Below are 19673 nucleotides of genomic sequence, written 5' to 3'. Positions count from 1 at the left end.
CGACGAACAAATAACAAAAATACGATGTACTTATCTGAAATCAGTCATTTCCTATAGTCAACTTCCAGGTTGCGCTAGAGCCCAAGAACTACAACCTGCAATCGATCGAAAAAGATTTCTGTTACATTTTAATTTAAATTACCATACACTAGAACAAAAAAGTTATAAAATTGTAGCAAGGGTCAAACTGAACCATAACAATGCATTTATCGTGATAGCTATCTTAGTCACAATTTTTAAATCAGACTTTGCAACAAGATCAGATGATACGTGTAAAATAAAGATAAAACAACAAAACCTAGAATTTACCTGAAATTGGAGTTGATCACAACATGAAGAGCCTGATATGGAGAGAACGAAGCTCCAAAATTGAACACTGCTGCTCATAATGGTTACATTTCCTTTGGATACCCCTTTGTTCGTCTAGTGCCAGAAGGAGAGAGAAAAATGTCAAAAAATATATTCAGTAGGTCAATCAGTTCGGTAGTTAGAAACCGGCCATATAACGTAACATCGGTCAATATCGCCTGCGTCAAAAAATTTCTTAATGTTCTCCTAGAATTACTTTATTTGAAGTGAGGTAGTTTTAATGTTCTCGCCAGAATTCAAAGCAAGTTTGTTCAAAATTGGTGCTATTCGTCAAGTAATTTCTGATTTCACGAAAATGTAAACAATTATGAAAACATGAAGATAAATGAACAATAACCACAAAGACAATTATAACACAAATCTGCTTTTATGTCTGAAATTCTAACGCAATATTTTGATATTACTTACCCGAAAATGTATCAGAAATCACTCCTGAAGTAAAGGACAAGGATGGCTGTATAACAACTCAAAAAAATCGCTCCCGAGGTAAAACCGACTAAATTAACCCCAATTAAAACCTTCACGAGCAGTTAGTTCAGTGATTGTATTGAAACAGACTGTTAATACATGAGAAAAGAATTCAAATGCTCAGGAAATATTATTGAAGTAACTTTAACACTGTTGATATTAAGTCAGTCAGATCTTCATACCCTTAGCAACTCAGAGCATCAGAGCAATGGACAACAAGCCGGGTCTAAAACACAGATCACATTCCACAGGTCAAGAGTAGAAATCCCTACTCTACTGATGAATAACTATGCCAAAAGTTTCCTCTCGATCTAAAACAACATTTTCGCAGAGTGCTAGGTTTAATTAGGGCTAAGAGACTGAATCTTGGTGCTGTTTATTTATCTGTAGCACAGTGACCTGTGCTCTGACCTGTGGAATGTGACCTGTAGTTCAGACCCGCCGTGGACAACATAAAACAGGTACAAAAACGGCGAACGAGAGGGCTAGTAAATTAACTTATTTCTGAAATGGGGTATTCAGTAAGAAACTTTCAAACCTGCTATTCCGATGTGCTTGTCTAAACGAACTTAGTAATTCTTTATTCCGAAAGTTTCACACCCTCCCAGTATTCAACAATTTCTTCACTGTGTGGACGTAAAAAAGTGCTCAACGAAATGGTTGTACTAAACCACTAAACTGCGAGAAAGCACAGGCGTAGCGAAACGAAGCGAAGAGTTAACAAGGACATGAAAAGAGAAAACGAAAGCGTATACTTATCTGCGAAGGGGAGTTCGTACATCGACGAAGATGCTGGTTCACCTTCACATCACACGACGGTTTCTGACACTAAAATGAACGGGATGTCCCTTGAGACTTCCTTACATACACGATTAAAATTCATTCCACCTACTAGAAAAGTGTTTGCTGCATCAGAATATTTCATTGAGATTTCTGTGCGTCAAACAATAGTGCATACAATGATATGAATAAAAAAGTATCGAATAAAGCACGCACTCAGTCGCCAGTTATTTTCGTCTAAACAAGTACAGGTATTTCAAGTGAAATTCGTTGAATAATTTTCAAGAAGTTGACTCTTGAAGTCCTTTGTGATATCACTAAAAATACCAAGGAAAGACTGAACATGTGTCTTCGGGAGCTTGAAATTCATCGCCGCGTTTTAAATGCGCAACATGTCTTACTGTCAGTCGTGTTGGCATTTTACAGAGCCAATCCCTGAAAACTGAAGGTGTAAGGTGTTTACCAAGATAGGCACGGAAGGCGTGCTCGGACTATAAAGAAGAAGCCTGAAAAAATCAGGGCTTCAACGGGATTCGAACCCGTGACCTCCGCGATACCGGTGCGTTGCTCTACCAACCGAGCTATGAAGCCACACATTGGGAGCGAGGTCAATTAATTGAGTTCATACTCTTCCCGTGAGGAGTGAAATGACGTGAAGTATATATGAAATAACTTATATTTGAACTGCGGTTTTGATGAAAGTGAAGAATGATCATTGCAGTTATTAACGGGTTCGAATCCCGTTGAAGGCCTGATTTTTTCAGGCTTCTTCTTTCCAATTGCTTAAATTGGAAAATTTACTACGATGATCATTCTTCACTTTCATCTACAATCGCAGTTCAAATATGAATTATTTCATATATACTTCACAAAATACTGAACAGTTGACTGTTTTATTCACTGATTAATTAAAAACCTGCAAAAGTGTTGGAATGCGACGGTCCCGGGGTCGAGGCATTTGCTCTCTTTCTTCGTCCCCACCCCAGGGCATTTAGACAGCTAACGTGTCCCCACCCCAGGGAATTTGTCCATATTTTTTAAACAAATGCTAATACCCGGGGGTTAGCCCGCGGGGGGGGGGGGGGGGAGGGTGGGATGGGCACTGCTGGAATTGACTGATGCATAAACAGAAATACCATTTTTCAACCAGCTCGATCTACAACAATAACAGCTTAATGCTCCCATAACTAAGACATAAACAACTTGTGTCGATTTTGTTTGGATGCGATTTCTATGTTAAATAATTCACTCAAAATGCCTAACAATACGAGAAGTAACGGTAAAACGAGTCTAAAATTCGACTCAGCCTATAACAATCATCTCCTGCGCCAAAGGCGCGAGAAACAATTACAAAAGCAAGTGTCAATACCAACGATAACAGCGTTCGCGACATATTTATGACCTTTTAATTAGTTCAGCGAATGATATATCTGTAATCTAGAAAGTCCGCATCTCAACACTACAAGCCAGTTTGGCTTTCGCATCTGTAATTTGCAGCCAGAAATTCCATCTTTGACGAGTACAAGTTAGTTTTCGGATGTTAATTTTCCAGAGCGGCGGCTGGTAACCGGGTCTACCAGGGACAACCTCACATTAAAATTTACCCGCTAGGTTCATCCCGAAAATGAGCATTTTCCAGCTAGGACAAGCTTCTGATTGAAGAAACAGTAAGCAAGCAATTGTTTTGAAGCGAGCTTTCCAGCAAGTTTCATGCCAGTGCAATAGAATACCAGCCAGCACACTATGCCCTACGGAGCGTATATTTTGCGTATCGGCTCCGGTGAGGACTCCTGAATAGCTAGTGAAACTCGAAAGTTCTAAACAGGATGGCACTGCGAGGAAGACACGACAAGTCTCTCACAATCAAGCGCAAAAGTTTGATCGTTGGAGATGAGGGATGAGAGAATTTCAACTGCAAATTTTTCTAAATTAATGATTGTAGCACACTCTATGTTTTATACCAAGTGGTCCCGTATTAAATAGCATTCGTCACTTATTGGATTTATCTTTTTGTTGATGGTAATGGCGAAGACTTGTAATGGCGAAGGCCCTGTAAACGATTCTAATAACTTCTATGGAAGTACGCGTGTGCTAACCTGATATCAGTCGAAGTTCTGCGCATTTTCTATCGTTGGATCGCTTTATCTTCACACAGGTCTTCACGTCTCGTTCGAAAACTAGCTGAATCTGACAACACAGCCTTCCGCTCGCCTCGCCATTTTGTATTGTTTTGATACACGAGACAAAGCAAAACAAAACAAAATAGGTCAACCTCCAATGCTAGGAGCCACCACTGACACCAATTGCCTCAGTTGTTTTTTACTACTAGTTATTAGAAGCTTTCGTTAGCTGACGAATTTTTAACCGTGTTTAAATAAAGATTATCTTATCTTATCCTATCTTATCTTCAGTTACAAAGAAATCTTCTTTCCTCCAAGACCTGGAACATGAAGAAGGATAAATTCACGTCCTTGTTCTCTAAGTGCCTTCCCCTTCAGTTTAGGAGGCAATAAGTATAGTAATTATTACAAGGTCCGATGGTCTTCCTTAGCTTATTTTATTGTAAAGTGTGTCAGAACAGGGAGTGAATTTCTATTGACAGGTAGTACCAATACTCTTAGTTTCTTCAGTCTACCAAATTGGAGATACCATTAGGGGTCGCCCTGACAAGGCACTGCTAGAAAAACATCGATTTAACTGATTTCTTTTACTAATTGTAGTTAACAGTTTATAAACTCATGTATGACTTCCTCAGAATTTCAGTTTCTCTAAAGTACATTATGCAAAGATGCGCTCTGGCTTAATTGATCTGATGCAGATTTGAACGCATTCTTTATGCGTGTAAACTCGTTCAAGCTATAAACTGCTCTGGTTACATTGCCTTCGTCTGTCGGGTCAGCCAGTCTGATGTAAGGTCCACTCCAAATCCTTCCGCGTCGTGTTGGTTGAGTACCGCCCATGCGAACAGAAATAGTTCTGTCCCAGCCGAAAGTAGTATAGTACTTGAAAAACCCCATCAACAGCTCGCCAAGACTTTGCGTGTTGTTAGACTTGTATGATTGAACTTGGGGAGGTAGGTCGTCGGTGAGTTCTGTCACAACAGTGGTTTTTGGCGAGCGGAACAGCTCTGGGAAGTCTTTTTGTAGCGCGGGCAGAACCGCTGGCGAACATCCGACTTGGAGGTAATGAATGACAAGTAAAACTAAGGCAAAACCTTTCGAAAAAAATGAAAAGATAAAATATTCATACCTAGCAAACTCAATTATTGTCTAATTAAAAATAATTAAATAATTAAAGTCTACGAAAAATTTCAAGTTTATTAAGATATTTTGCCGGCTTACCAGTTATGGTTGTCAGGCGAGTGCCCTGCTAAATGCTAGTGGTCAATGAAACGCTTTATCAGTAAGGCCGTTTGATTGTGATGAGAAACTTACTCTCGTAAAAGTTTAAGGGCAAGACCTGTGCCAGTATTATGTTCAAAACACCGCTTTCAGAGCGTTTACACTGCGTTTAACCCGCGGTCATCACTAGAGATCCTCAAATAGGTGTGGGGGAGGGAGCGAAGTGAACATGGGTTCTTTCTTGCAAGAAATAAGGGGACCCCCGGAATTAAAGTGGACTTGCGAGGTTGTAGAAGAGGTCCCACGGATTTCACGAAATCTCATATCATCTTATGTCATTTCATTTGCCAACCACAATGCTGAACTAATTATATGAAGTGTTTAGAACATTCTCTTTCAAAGTTTTTACTAGTAACATGTAGCTTATTTATTCAGTTTCTTGCTTAAGGAAACTAAATAATTCTTGCCGTTCGATGCAGTTTAAAAAAATACAAGCCCCTAAGCATTACCAGAAAGCCGATGTAATTTTGCGTCAGTGATCGCAGCCTTTTGAGCCCACAGTTTGATGGTTATAACCAGCGGTTTCACTCTCGGGTCACACTCGGAGTAGCATTTTAAAAGGAAGGCGTTACGCACGTTGGCCCAGTTCTCCACACTGATAAACGACTTTTCCTTGTCTTTGAGTTTGATGATAGGAACTCTTGCATCGGATACCACCTGAAAATGTATCCACAGGAAAAAGATTAGTGCCGGATGACGCTATAGTTCATTGACCTTTAAACTCGGTTTCCCTTCACCGAAAGCTGGCCAACATTATGTTACGTTCACCTTATGTCATTTTCAGTGAAGGAAAATTGATTTTAAGGGCGGGTGCATAACGTCGAAAACGTTCGGAGTTTTTATTCTTTTTACTCATTTAAACATTTTTAGCCTTGTTAAATTAAATTAGTTAATCCATTGAAGACAAATCGAACGCTGAATTATTGAAAAGCGAGTTTTATCGCTGCAAGGAGTTTTGTTTTCTCCGCTTGGCCAATGATGAATGACAATTTTTGTTGAGTCTGTTTTGATAGCACTGTGGAAAGATGACAAAAAACCTTTGGTGAAGACTCACTTCTCCAAAACGTTTCCTCGTGACTGACATCAATTAAATCGATCATGTTATGGTTATGTTATACCCTCGAAATCTAGTTTATGCGATGCAAGATAACCGGGTTGGGTAGTCAGGTTTTGAAAGTGAAATTTGCAATTATCATAAGTTTACCTTTGTTTCAAAGCGCCGAGGCTTGCGTGTGAAAAGCGACTCAATTCTCCTCAACATGTATGGTCCCGCACTCGCTTCCCCTTCACCAACACTCAGCACTAAATCAATGTCGCTATCGATACTTCCAAATCCATTTGCAGAAGATCCGCAGAGAACAAGGCGACAGTTCGGGTAAAGTTGTTGAATAATCAGCTCCATTTCTACCCGCCATGCGTCCTTCTGATCATAAATTTTCTGCGTTTGTTGATTTGCTAGGAATTTCTCTTGAATCTGGGAGCTTAGTTGGGTGTAGCGATCAGTCTTCTCATCCGCCATATCTGTGACAATTTCCACCTTTAAAGATGTGTTGTGTCCGGGGTAAGATTCGTTCCTCCGTTAGACTTTAAATTATTAATGTGCATCTTTCAAGAATTTCAATTTTTTTCTAGGAAAACGAGCTTCTAGTGTCAATAGTCAAATTCCTAGAAATCGACAATCGAGCAAGAACCGTATGATTGGTTCGTTTATTTACATGTAATTTCTGTCGTTAATTATCCTGCGGGCAGATGTTTTCCTATTTCCGTTTTTCAAATGCTTTAAATGTGACTTATAAATTAGATGTATAAGTCTTACAGTTACCATTATTCTTGAGTTAGTAACTACTTGATCAGGACTGAGACAGTGCTCACGCAGACGTTATGACCAATTTTCGGCAGCTCGGATCCCGGCATATGATTATCCTATTCAATATTGACCCAACCTTCAGTCAACTCAGAGCTGACTGGTTTGTAGAGGTTCTGCGCTTTTTAGCCAGGGATGGTTTTACTAATCTCACACAAATCTGTTGGATGAATGCATTGAAAACCACCTTGCCTTGCATTGTCTTGTATGGCTTTCTCTCAGGCCTTCGCGGTCAATTGATCTCGGTATATATCCGAGACAAACCTCCGGCCGCACATTCGAAAATGATTGACCGAGGCGTATAATCGAGGCTTAGGAACTAGGCAAAAAACCATCCACGTGAACCCTTTTCCTCAGTACACAGTGCTATTAACTAGAGTTGCACTGGCCGAAATAGCACATCAATCATAACATGAACTGTATATATTGCAGATAAGTATTACCTTATCTTAGTTTATTAGCTCCTGAGAATAATATAACGCTTACAGTACAGTGAGTTATATTGAGTAGAGCAGAGCTCTGAACAATCCCTTCTGAGCTTTTCAAGAAGGGCTCCCGTTAGAAACGTCGAAATAATTACAAAATATATTTATACTACACCAGGTATGGTGATTTTAAGATATGTATATTACATGCTGTTAGCATGATGTGTATTGATTAAAAAGACTCCCTTTTTACTTCCATTTTAATTCACAGTAAAGCATTCCCTTGTTTTCTTCCTAGGAGTGATTTAAAGCCCTTGATAGCAAACCTGGAAGGCTTTTCCAGATCTGAGACACGTTACCTTCTACTGAAGAATTTACTAGTATTGTAATTTATTATTCATTATTTTGCCGTTTCTTGGTAGAGTTGATAATTTATTTAATGAATCGATTGGTCCGTAAAACCTATGTCAGTATAGTCTGGTGATTTTCTCTGTATATGTATAAGGGTATGTTCTAGTCTTGGACGTCATTCTCTTAAGGCTATTTTATACTGATTTTCATGAAAAGGTTGAATTTATATCGTTTCACGTCTAGAAATTTCTTTGATCCTACATGTTAAAGATCACGATCGTTCAAATTTTGAATTGTTTCAAATTCTGTTTTCCGTTTCGATAGAAGCGTCAGTTTATTAATACCTATAATGATGGAAAAAAGTATTCGAGACATTGCCGGAAGAAAATCCTCTCCCTTTAAGTGTAATTTGTCCTATTTCACTTTCTATTTCCTCATACTTCGCCCCAATCTCGTACTTCCAATGTTGCAATCACGTGGTATCGGCTACGAAGCGTGTTTCAACATTGATTGGGGTGCGGGGAGGGGGAGGCGGGGAGAATTTTTTAGGGTGGCTATTGATAATATGTCAGCAATTTTGAACCCACTTGTAATGAGTCTTCCTAGCCGGGGAGGCGGCCAAAATAATTTAATCACATATCAACATAAATTGTCCAATTCAGTAATGTCTATATACCTTCGTGCTAGATTCATTGTCTTGAGGTCATTTTGTCAAAGAATACTTTCTAAAGAAGCATTTTCATTTAAATTCCTGGACGCGAGCTTGAAGGCGTTTTTAATGCGTCTAGCTTCGTATTCGTCGAACACAGCTCTGGTGACATTCCCGGCTGTATCCGTGGGGTCCTCGATTCTGATCTTCGGTCCCCGCCAAACCCTGGAATACATCATATTGTCCAAAGTAGTTCCCGTACGAATAGAAATGATGTCAGCCCATTGAAAATCAGAATAATACCGAAAAAACGCGATCAACAGCTCACCAAGACTTTGCTTGTTGACGGACTTGTATTCCTTAACTCGAATAGGAATCTCTCCAATCAGCTGGTCCAGTACTTCAGTATTCGACGAGCGGAAGAGTTCTGGGAAGTCTTTCTGCAGGACTGGAACGACCGGTGGGGAACACCCGGCTTGGAGGAAGTGGATTGCCATCAGAACTACAGCGAACCCTATGCAAAAGTGTAAATAAATTCCAATTGAAGATTGTTGGTCGAACCAAACATGTTTTAAATTTTTTTTTAAATTGTTCAATTAATTCATTACGTTCCATTAGACTCCTATTGAGCTAACAATCCTTGCCCTTACTGTGCACTCGGTTTAGACTCCCCAAAGCTGAGTAAAAGGAATCAAACACAGAATTCTACTCTAGCGTTAAAAGACTTGCAGATCGACGATCGCGAGTTTAACGACATGGAAATTTACCTTGAACAAACCCGCATATAGAACTCGGAACCTATAGCTAACAGAAATCAAATTAATATCCTTTCTCGCCATACTATGCAATGGCTTAAGGAGCTTACAGTAAAAAGGTTTACCTGGAAGCCTCTTTAACTTTGCACCAACGATTGCAACCTTTTGAGCCCATAGTTTGATCACAATGACCAGTGGTTTCACTCTTGGGTCGCACTCGGAGTAGCATTTTAAAAGGAAGGCGTTTCGTGCACTGTTCCAGTTTTCTACGGTGATATCACTTTCAAAAGACTTCTCCTTATCCTTGAGTGTGATTATGGGAACGTTAGCATTCGGTATAACCTGAAATTAGTTTAGGGACATTGTGTTCTGTAAGATATAGGCGACTTATTTATCTGGGCCGGGTTGTTCAAAGCCCGATTAAGCTAACCCAGGATTAGCGAGAGTTTTGATTTCATATTTGTAACTTTTCGGTGCCGTTTCCGGTTTATATTGTTTGTTTTCCAGTCTTGAGTTTGAATAACCTTACACTTCACATACCATAGCAATTTAAAACTTTTTTTTACAAGAAAAATCAATACTTCGTTGAACTTTTAATCCTGGGTTAGCGTCAACCGGCTTTCGAACAACCCGGTCCTGACGAATTGTCGAAGAGTTTTCCTCAAAGTGGGAACTTAGTCGGAGTCACAATTTTAAAGCTCCCCCCACCCTCCCCTCCCCGTACCGCTCTAATGCGCTCACTGTACATTCATTACTTTCCCGCGTATCGTGATTGACAATAGAGAGGTTAAGCATGACGTTAACGGCAAACAGCAAACGGCAGACGGCAAACGGCAAAGATAACTTCTGATTTTGGGTTCTTTTCTTCTAATCCGTAAATAAAGCACACAAAATGAAATAACGTCTCTTACTATTCACTGCAAATACAAATAACTTCACTCTACTGTACACACAGCTGAAAAGAGACGGCAAAAGTTTCATTTTTGCCGTTTGCCGTAAACGTCATGCTTTACCTCTGTATTGAGAAGTAGTCATGCGAATGTTGTAGAGGTAAACAATTATGGGTCCGGGAATTAATTGATAAAATGATGTCTATTTTCCAAAAAAAAAAGTCTCAAGGAGTCAGAATTTCGCCAAGTTTCGAGCTAATAAGTGGAACAGATCTTGACAATTGGAGTAAAAAACAGTCAGTTTATCCTAATTATTATATTATGGTTAAAGCCTGGTTCACATTAGCGACTTAACGACATAAAGACATCGTCACGAACGACATAAAAAGGACGGTTATTTCGATGTAAAAAGGACGTTATGTTTGTAGTGTGAAGATGTAGACATAATGACATATTAGCAACATAACAGCATGAGCATAACGACATAAAGGTAAAACTGATCTTTTCCTTATGACGTTATGTCGGGTGTCTGGAAAACCCCGAATAGCGAATAGCAAATAGCGAATAGTCGCGAATAGCGAACAGCGAATAGTGTCGTATAGCGACTAGCGAATAGTACGAATAGTCTCGAATGGTGCGAATAGTGGCGAACAGTCTCGAATAGTGGCAAATAGTGGCAAATAGTGGCAAATCGCAGCAAATAGGATACCCAGTATCTCGCAGTCAACCTCGCAGCAACGTAGGACGGGATTTTCCCGCTAAAAAGCACAGACGCTTATCATGACAAAAGGTGTTTCTAAACGTAATTTCTTCTGTTTTAACCGCTGTAAAAGCGTAAACACATCTTTATTAGGTTATCCTTGTGTTTTCTGTTTTCGGCGATGGACAGGCCTAGCCTGAGTCCGGAGAAGAACAGGTAATAAATTCACTGAAATTCTGCTGCTTATTTGAATAATAAATTAACGCAGGATATTAGCTCTAAAGCGGTGACTATTGACGAGTATTCGTCACTATTCGCCACTTTTCGCACTATTCGCATTATTCGGGGCTATTCGTTATTCGCGACTATTCGCTATTCGCTATTCGGGTTTTCCAGACACTCCCTTATGTCGATGTCGTTATATGTCGTTATGCCGCTAGTGTGAACCAAGCTTAATACAGTTTATTGTTGGTTGAAAATAATTTGCGCTCCTTATAAAAACGTTCGCACGGGAATTTCGCGCTTTTTGACTTGACTTGTCATCGGCAAACTTTCTGGAAACCTAATAAAACGTCTAATTCCGATATTGTTATTTCATATGACCAGCTGGGTTTTTGTCACCCTGCGAGCGTCTTTTATCTCTTTTTTGAGCAAAGCATATGTACTGTAAGAAAAGGCTCTGCTTGCAGGGTGGGTCTTCGTAGTTTTCTTCCGGGGTATCCAATCGATGGAATCGATAATCGATGACAATCGATATCAATCGATACCAATCGATATCAATTAATCGATTGATATTGATAATCGATGACCAATCGATGGCGAAGATTGGTGTGGTTATCGATTGGTATCGATTACCAATTGCTGGTTTTCAGTGTCACGCAATTCAAAATAGATCAAAATAAAAATCAAAACCGGTCAATAAATAAAGTCCAGAATCTGGGAAATGAAAGAAGGTAAATATGCAAAGACTCTCGCCAAAATTCTGGTCACAGCAATATTTCTTACGCGAGATATGCGAAGAAATTTTCTTACCCAAATTTATAGAGATTTGTATGGAGATAGACTACGAGTAGTAAGGTAAGGTAAGGTAATTTATTTTACGTCAAGAACACGGTGAGTGGTTGCCCAAGTCTCCCGAGCCAGGGGCTCATGATAGGGGCCAGGGGCTCTTTCGCTTAGTCCGTCGTGCGTGACGCGAAAGAAAACCGCGAGAAAAAAAATGGCCGCGCGAGATCCTGGGGGCGAGAAGAACGCCTCCTTTCGCGTTCTTCTCGCCCCCAGGATCTCGCGCGGCCGTTCTTCTCGCCCCCAGGATTTCGCGCGGCCATTTTTTTCTCGCGGTTTTCTTTCGCGTCACGCACGACGGACTAAGCGAAAGAGGGGCTACTCGTAGTCTAGTATGGAGACGCCATGCTGGTGCCCATCCGTATGGGCACCAACATGGCGGCCGGAAACCAACAGAAACATCTGTCATTGAGTTTTGCATCTGTCATTGAGTTTTATCCCTCGAGGAACTCTAAAACATTAAAATAATACTTTTTTCTAAGACATGAACTGTTCAGATAGCCAAGTTCCCCGAAATAAGTCACTTTTTTAACCATCATGACAGCTCTCTAGGCCGTCATGTAAATGCCGCGTCACGCAAAAGCTTAGAAATTCAAGCGTAGTGTATTACAAAACCAAGAACCCATTCGGAGCGAAAATTTGTATGAATATTAGTTTTCAGCTGCTCTTATACATCATTTAAGTAAAATCTCAGGAAGATCAATAGTTTTGTAGTTCGAATTTTGGTGAGGTCATGTGAAAACCAGCTATACCAATCGCTAGATAAATTGGTATAGATTGGTTGCAGATTGACGGAACCGGAATCGACACAAAAAACACAACTTTGTACGCAGTAATTGTAAACACATTTCATTTTAATGTTAACAGGAGAACAACACAGAAATATCTGCATGTAGTGGCCAAAGAGGATCCACAAGCTCGGACTGTAGGTGGTCGAGCTGTCCACGATGGTTCACAAAACGCGTTTCCCCGTTCTCCCCTCTTCTTGTTTGCATTTAACACTTCACCGACGTTCACCTCAAAACGGCAAAGATGATAGCATTTGACGATGCACCTTATATTCAGTAAAGCCTCTACCCGGACGTCTTGCGTAGACATTAGGCACCTTAAGATACAAGGACGGGACGAGCTAGGACGGCTACCGGATTTAAATTGACTCAACTGGGTATGCGCACGAGAACTCTCGACTCATCTCTCTGCCGTCCTCATCTCGTCGAGGACGCCATTTCGCCCGACTAGCCGTCGCATCGAAAACGTGAGTACTTTGTTCTTGTTTTGCCTCGATAACTGTTCCAATCGACTATATCTTCAGTTGTATTGATAGGAATGTTTATAAGGTTCACAGTTTTCGTGATTGTAGTGTACAACACTACGCTGAGATACGAAAATGTGAATAAAAATATTCCTTGTCTGTTCGTTTGTGTTTCTGTCACGAGTGTGCAAGCTCAATACAAACTGTATGTATTGAGAATACATCAGTGTAAGTACAGTCGATAAAATGTTGTAAGAATGAATGCCATGGAGCATCTATCGAGCAAATAAAATACACATTTTCAAACTGATGTTTAGTTTTTTTTATGCTACCCGGAACTTGAAGCAACGTTTGTTTGATTTTTATGATGTTTGTTACAATTACAGATGGAAATTGAAACGTTCACCAAAAGTCAGGATTCTTCGGCGACAGAATTCCCAAACGTTTTAGTGGTAACTGAAAAGCCTTCTGAAGCAGGTCGATCATATTGTTCGTTTAATAATTTCATACGGAAATTATGGTTTCTCTATTAAAATGCTGACAGATGTTTGCTTCGCTTATACAGTGTCATGTATTTGGTTTATTGCAATCGAAGCACATGGAACAGAATGCGCATAAGTGCGCATGCTCATAATGTCAACCGCTGGCTCAATACAGTACAACTCCTCCCCCTTAAGCCAGTCTCATACCCCAAAAGTTCAACACAACATGCTACTCTTAAAAATAAAGTGAGAGCCCTAGAAATGGGCAGTTCAATGTTCAAAGGTCCAGTCGGGCTGGGGGCTTCCTCTCTCTGGTAGGATATCTTCTAACAGGAACATGTTCAATCTGGCTCGGCGGGCTGCTAACTGAAGGTTTAGCCGCTGGATTGGATGGCTGAAAGCCCGTTTCCCGTGGGACGGCTTCTGTCTGCTCAGGCGGCTCAGCTACCTGGTCACCATGGTACTCAATGGGGGGCGGGAACAGCAACGGCTGGATAACTGGTGTACGGTTGTCTGCAACAGGGACATTGGAATCTTTGATTTGGTCTGTGTGTCGACGCCAAACTAGGTTAGGCCCAATCTCCACTTCATAAGACAGGGGTCCTAGTTGTGCACGCACAGTACCTGGTACCCACTTTGATTTTCCATTGTAATTTCGTGCTATTACTCTCTGGCCAATGGTAAAATGCCGCGTTACAGAGCCACCCTTGGCGACAGACTGGTCTATCTGACGGTTGTTTATCTGGACGCTGAGATCTGGTTTCAAAAGGTCCAGTCGAGTGCGTAATCTTCTTCCCAAGAACAACCGGGATGGTGGCTCTCCAGTGGTTGAGTGGGGAGTGTTCCGATAAGCCAGCAAAAATCTTGCCAACTTAAGATTCAAGGATTTCATTTCAGTTTCACTCTTCATCGCACTTTTGAAGCTCCCCACACAGCGTTCCGCCAGCCCGTTGGTGGCAGGGTGGTAAGGTGCTGACGTGATGTGTTTGATTCCGTTTCTCTTAAGGAATTGCTGAAACTCTTCTGATGTGAATTGCGACCCGTTGTCGCTTACCAACTGGGCTGGTATTCCATATCTGGCAAATAACTTCTGAAGGACTTCAATGGTCTTCTCGGAGGTTGTACTAGTCATTCTCTCTATCTCTAGCCATCTTGAATGTGCATCCACTACCACCAAGAACATGCTGTTGAGGAACGGACCGGCAAAATCAATGTGAATTCGTTGCCAGGGGGATGAAGGCCACTCCCATGCGTGTACCGGTACTGTACTGGGCTCTCTCTGTGTTAGTTGGCAACCTGAGCAGGACTTAACCGTCAGTTCAATTTGCTTGTCGATTCCAGGCCACCAGATGTAACTTCGGGCGAGGGCCTTCATCTTCACGACCCCCATATGTCCCTGATGCAGTTCTTCGAGAACTTGAGGGCGCAACTTTGGAGGTACTACGACTCTTATTCCCCACATCAGACAGCCTGATTGTAATGTGATCTCATCTTTGCGAAAAAAAATAGGGGTTGAGTGCAGGAGCAGTGTTGTGTGGCCAACCTTTACTGGTCATCTCATACACTTGAGCCAAAACAGGATCTCTCTGTGTTTCTCGCCTAACGTTATCCACTGTGACTGGCAGTGGATCAAACTGCATCAAATTAAATACACCCACAGGGTCGACAACTTCTTCATCTCTGGATTCCTTTACGAGTGGAAGGCGGGAAAGACCATCGGCATTACTGTGAACTTTAGTGTTCTTGTATTCAATGGTGTAATCATAGCCCGCCAGGAACAAGGCATAACGTTGCAGTCGAGCTGCAGTGACCACAGGGATGCTTTTCCGCGGATGAAAGATTGACGTTAAGGGCTGATGATCTGTGTACAATGTGAAAGAGCGGCCGAACAAATACATATGGAACTTCTTTACCCCCCAGATTATTGACAGGGCTTCTTTGTCAATCTGTGCATACTTTTGCTCAGTTTTGGTGAGTGTCCTTGAAGCAAAAGCTATGGGTCGCTCGGTACCGTCGTGCATCACGTGAGACAGCACCGCTCCAATACCGACAGGGGATGCATCACAAGCAAGCCTTAGTGGTAGGCTGGGATCATAATGCGTTAAAACTTGCTCTGACGTGATCATTTCTTTCACTTTGCGGAATGCTATCTCGCACTGTTCTGTCCATTTCCACTGATGATTCTTCTCCAAAAGTTGTGTCAGGGGATGCACTACTGTCGATAGGTTAGGCAGGAACCTGTGATAGTAATTGATTAGCCCGAGAAAAGATCTCACTTCAACTACATCGTTTGGACGTGGCGCATTCAATACTGCTTCTACCTTCTCTGCTGATTTGTGTAGGCCATCTTTGTCGATGTCATGTCCACAATAAGTTATCTTCTCCTTGAAAAACTCACATTTTGCCTTGTTTGCTCTCAACCCATGAAGCTGAAGCCGTCGTAGAACTTCTTCTAAGTTAGCCAGGTGTTCTGCATCATCCTTGCCAGTAATGATCATATCATCAAGGATACAGCTTGTGCCAGATGTTCCTTCCAGCACTTGATCAATGGTGCGCTGCCAGATTGCAGGTGCTGATGTGATGCCAAACACCAGTCTGTTGTACTGAAACAGACCCATGTGTGTGTTGATGGTGAGGTATTTCTTGGAACCTTCTTCCATCTCTAGTTGGTGGTATGCCTGACGAAGGTCAATCTTTGAGAATTTCTGCCCACCACTAAGCTTGGCAAAGATATCTTCAATGCGGGGTAAAGGATACTGCTCAGCTTGTAGTTCTGGGTTCACTGTGCCCTTGTAATCACCACAAATTCTGACAGACCCATCTTTCTTTGGAACGGGTACAATGGGCGTTGCCCAGTCGCTCCACTCAACTTTCGTGAGAATACCTTCATTCTGAAGTCTTCTCAGTTCTTCTTCAACCTTGGGCCTCAAGGCGTAAGGTACGGCACGAGCTTTGCAGAAATGAGCTTGGCTATCTTCTTTGAGGGTTAGCCTTGCCTTAGCTGATTTGAATGTTCCAAGTTTATCTTCAAAAACATCAGAGTACTTGTCTAGCATGGTCTGCAGACACTCGTTAGCAATTGGTGGGGTTTGTGAAGCTTTCAGAGATTTAATAGCATACCAATCCAGGCGTATCTTGTAGAGCCAATCCCTTCCCATCAACACCGGGCCCTTATTCTTAACCACATACAGATCCAACAGTAAGGGTTGCTGACCTTTGTACTCAACATTTGCCTTAAGCACTCCCAGTGGATCAATGCTTTCCCCCGTGTAGGTTTTCAACATTAGTTCCGTTTTATGCAAGGGTTTGTCGTTAAATTTCTCCTTGTACAAATCATGTGGAATGATCGACACAGCCGAGCCTGTGTCCAGTTCCATTTTCAACGGTTTCCCTTCTACTTTCAGATCTACCCAGATTACATTACTGCTCGGTTTCTTCACATTGTGTATCTTCATGCTTCCTAACACATCTTCAAATTCATCACTTTCACTGTACTGAACAGTATGGACTTGAGTGTTTTGTGGTGTTTTGGGTGGTTGCTTCGGCTTACCTTGTCGTCTCGAGTTACAAACTCTGGAAATATGGCCCACCTTCCCACAATGATAACATGTCTGGTCCTTGAATCTGCAATTGTGTGATGCGTGCGAGTCTCCTCCGCATCGATAGCAACCTTTAGGCGTGAGGTTCGGCGGCGGCGGCGGCGGCGGTGGCGTTGGCGGTGGTTTGCTGTTATCTGAGATCTTGTCAACTCGAGGTTCTGCGTGCAGCTCACTGTGCAATTCCGAAGCATCACGAACGGCAGTTTCCATCGCTACGGCTATCTCCAAAGCCTTGGAATATTTCAGTTTTGCTTCTGAAAGCAAACGCCTTAGTATCTGCATATTTTGAAGGCCACATACCAATTTATCCCGTAAAGCTTCGTTAAGGTTCGCGCCAAAATTGCAGTGAGTCGCTAGTTTCTTCAGTTCTGCTACGTAGGCCAACACGGTTTCTCCTTCTCGCTGATTTCGTTTGTAAAAACGAAAGCGTTCTGCTATTTCCAATGGTTTAGGACTTAAGTGTTGCTGAAGGGTCGTGACGATCTCTTGGAAGCTCTTCGTGGCTGGTTTATCCGGTGAAAGAAGGTCCCTCAACAATGTGTACGTTTTGCTGCCGATCAAGCTTAACAAGGTTGGCACTTGGCGGTCGTCATCGATGTTGTTTGCTAAGAAAAACTGTTCTACGCGTTCCGCATAAGTTTCCCATTTCTCTTGTGTCTCATCAAAACTCTCTATCTTCCCGATAGCAGTCATATTTTCGACGTTTTCCTACGACTTCATCCTCGTCGCCACTGTCATGTATTTGGTTTATTGCAATCGAAGCACATGGAACAGAATGCGCATAAGTGCGCATGCTCATAATGTCAACCGCTGGCTCAATACACTACATACAGAAAAAGAAATTCAGCATCGCTGTTCACTATCGTTTAAGTCTAATAGGATAAGATTTCTACCATCTCTTTTATAGTCTAATGGATGCCATTGCTTCTGTGAATAGCTTGTACGAGGTTCGAATTATTGACGTCGCCGTCCTTTGCGAAAATGCACATCTTAAGCATTTTGTTTTTGGGGACACGAGGGGACCCGCGAAAGTTTCCCGCGTCCACTGCCGTTGCCGTCCTGGCCTTCCCGTCCTCGTATCTTAAGGTCCCTATTATGACACGGAAAGGCAATGACGGGCAAGTGAGTAATTCGAGTACACGTGCAACGGGGTATATTCTCTGCGTTGAGAAGACTGGGTCGGAATTTGGTTTACCAATTTTGTCCCCAGGGCTTCCCAAAAATGGCGGGTGATCGGACAGGTAGCATGCGTGACGTCTGTACGAGGATGCTGAGCCAATCGATAGCAATCGATGAACGGTTTTTGTGTCGTTATCGATTGGTCATCGATTGGCCGATACCAATCGATACCAATTAACTAATTTTATCGATTGATATCGATTGATCGGTTGAATTTCCGATCATCGGTTTCCATCGATTGGATACCCCGAGTTTTCTCTGCAATAAGTCAAGTTGATTATTTCCCAGGTCTTGACTTTTGTAGCTAACACGGAAAAGATCGGGTGTCTGGAAAACCCGACTAGCGAATAGCGAAAAGTCGCGAATAGCGAATAGCGAATAGTCCCGAATAGTGAGTTGTCTCGAATAGTGCGAGTAGTGCGAATAGTGGCGAACAGTCGCGAAAAGTGGCGAATGGTGACGAATAGTCGTCAATAGTCACCGCTTTAGATCTAATATCCAGCGTTAATTAATTATCCAAATAAGCAACAGTGAATTTGCGTTTAGAAATACCTTTTGTCCTGATAAGCGTCTGTGCTTTTTAGCGGGAAAATCCCATCCTAAGTTGCTTTGAGGTTGACTGCGAGATACTGGGTACCCTATTTGCTACTATTTGCCACTATTCGCCACTATTCGAGACTGTTCGACACTATTCGCACTATTCGCACTATTCGTACTATTCGCTATTCGCTGTACGGCACTATTCGCTGTTCGCTATTCGCGACTATTCGCTATTCGTGATTCGGGTTTTCCAGACACCCGAAAAGATCTCACCTGAGTTATAACAACCAGCTAGTTGCGTAACATCGCGTTTTTCATAAAATAATCGAAACTAGAACAACAATAAAACTTTAAGAGATATATGAAAGATATATGTCAAATACCTCTGTTTCAAAACGACGAGGTTTGCGAATGAAAAGCGACTCGATTCTCCTTAATATGTCGCCAGTTCTGACAAATCTACTCTTGCTGCCTAGCACCAAATCCATGTCGATATCACTGTCAATACTTCCAAACCCGTTAGCTGAAGAACCGCACAAAACAAGGCGACAGGTTGGGTAAAGTTCCTGGATAATGAGCTCCATTTCCACTCGCCATGAATCCTTCTGATCATAAATTTTCTGAGTTTGCTGCAACGCTAAAAACTTCTCTTGAATCTGAGAGCTAAGACGAGGGTATAAACCCGTTTGTTCACTCGCCATGTCGAATAAAACCGAGCACAAATCGACAATGATTCGATTTAAATTAAACCACCTTCAAATTCATACAAGAAAGTAGTTCGCACTGAACTGAGTAACTTAATAGACCATCATAATAATGATTAGTCCAATCAAGCTCATCCTTGTACCATTTTCTGGGAAAAACGCACTTCCGTATAAACAGTTGAATTCCTAGAAATGTTATG

At 41.8% G+C, this 19673-nt stretch overlaps 2 protein-coding genes across 3 annotated transcripts; both read right to left on the bottom strand.

Moving 5' to 3' along the window:
• Window positions 1–967: 967 nt before the first annotated feature.
• On the bottom strand, window positions 968–7311 carry LOC145480795 (poly(A) RNA polymerase GLD2-like). 2 transcript variants are annotated; one of them, XM_081459121.1, is made up of 5 exons: window positions 6223–7310; window positions 5468–5675; window positions 4494–4831; window positions 4020–4057; window positions 968–1667 (listed from the first exon to the last, which is right to left on the bottom strand). In XM_081459121.1, the coding sequence occupies exons 1-4, from the start codon at window positions 6535–6537 to the stop codon at window positions 4025–4027; spliced, it is 894 nt and encodes a 297-aa protein (XP_081315247.1). In that variant the 5' UTR covers window positions 6538–7310; the 3' UTR covers window positions 968–1667; window positions 4020–4024. The 2 variants fall into 2 exon arrangements, with proteins under 2 accessions (XP_081315247.1, XP_081315246.1); XM_081459120.1 differs by lacking the exon at window positions 968–1667 and having other exon boundaries at window positions 2712–4831; window positions 6223–7311.
• On the bottom strand, window positions 7307–19606 carry LOC145480794 (poly(A) RNA polymerase GLD2-like). Its single transcript, XM_081459119.1, has 3 exons — window positions 19153–19606; window positions 9188–9404; window positions 7307–8821 (listed from the first exon to the last, which is right to left on the bottom strand). The coding sequence occupies exons 1-3, from the start codon at window positions 19468–19470 to the stop codon at window positions 8370–8372; spliced, it is 987 nt and encodes a 328-aa protein (XP_081315245.1). The 5' UTR covers window positions 19471–19606; the 3' UTR covers window positions 7307–8369.
• Window positions 19607–19673: the final 67 nt, after the last annotated feature.

The sequence above is a fragment of the Orbicella franksi genome, chromosome 3 (genome assembly GCF_964199315.1).
Source record: "Orbicella franksi chromosome 3, jaOrbFran1.1, whole genome shotgun sequence".
Taxonomy (NCBI): domain Eukaryota; kingdom Metazoa; phylum Cnidaria; class Anthozoa; order Scleractinia; family Merulinidae; genus Orbicella; species Orbicella franksi.
This window is presented reverse-complemented; position numbering and strand designations above follow the sequence as displayed.

Bases quoted from the DNA above. Each gene is read 5' to 3' on its own strand.
- LOC145480795 (XM_081459120.1), bottom strand. From the start codon at position 6,537: ATGGCGGATGAGAAGACTGATCGCTACACCCAACTAAGCTCCCAGATT. The intron at 5,676-6,222 runs GTAAACTTATGA...ATACATTTTCAG, and splicing joins CTCGGCGCTTTGAAACAAAG to GTGGTATCCGATGCAAGAGT. The intron at 4,832-5,467 runs GTAATGCTTAGG...TTTTTTCGAAAG, and splicing joins AAAATTACATCGGCTTTCTG to GTTTTGCCTTAGTTTTACTT.
- LOC145480794 (XM_081459119.1), bottom strand. From the start codon at position 19,470: ATGGCGAGTGAACAAACGGGTTTATACCCTCGTCTTAGCTCTCAGATT. The intron at 9,405-19,152 runs GTATTTGACATA...AACTAATTTCAG, and splicing joins CTCGTCGTTTTGAAACAGAG to GTTATACCGAATGCTAACGT. The intron at 8,822-9,187 runs GTAAACCTTTTT...ACTTTTGCATAG, and splicing joins AAAGTTAAAGAGGCTTCCAG to GGTTCGCTGTAGTTCTGATG.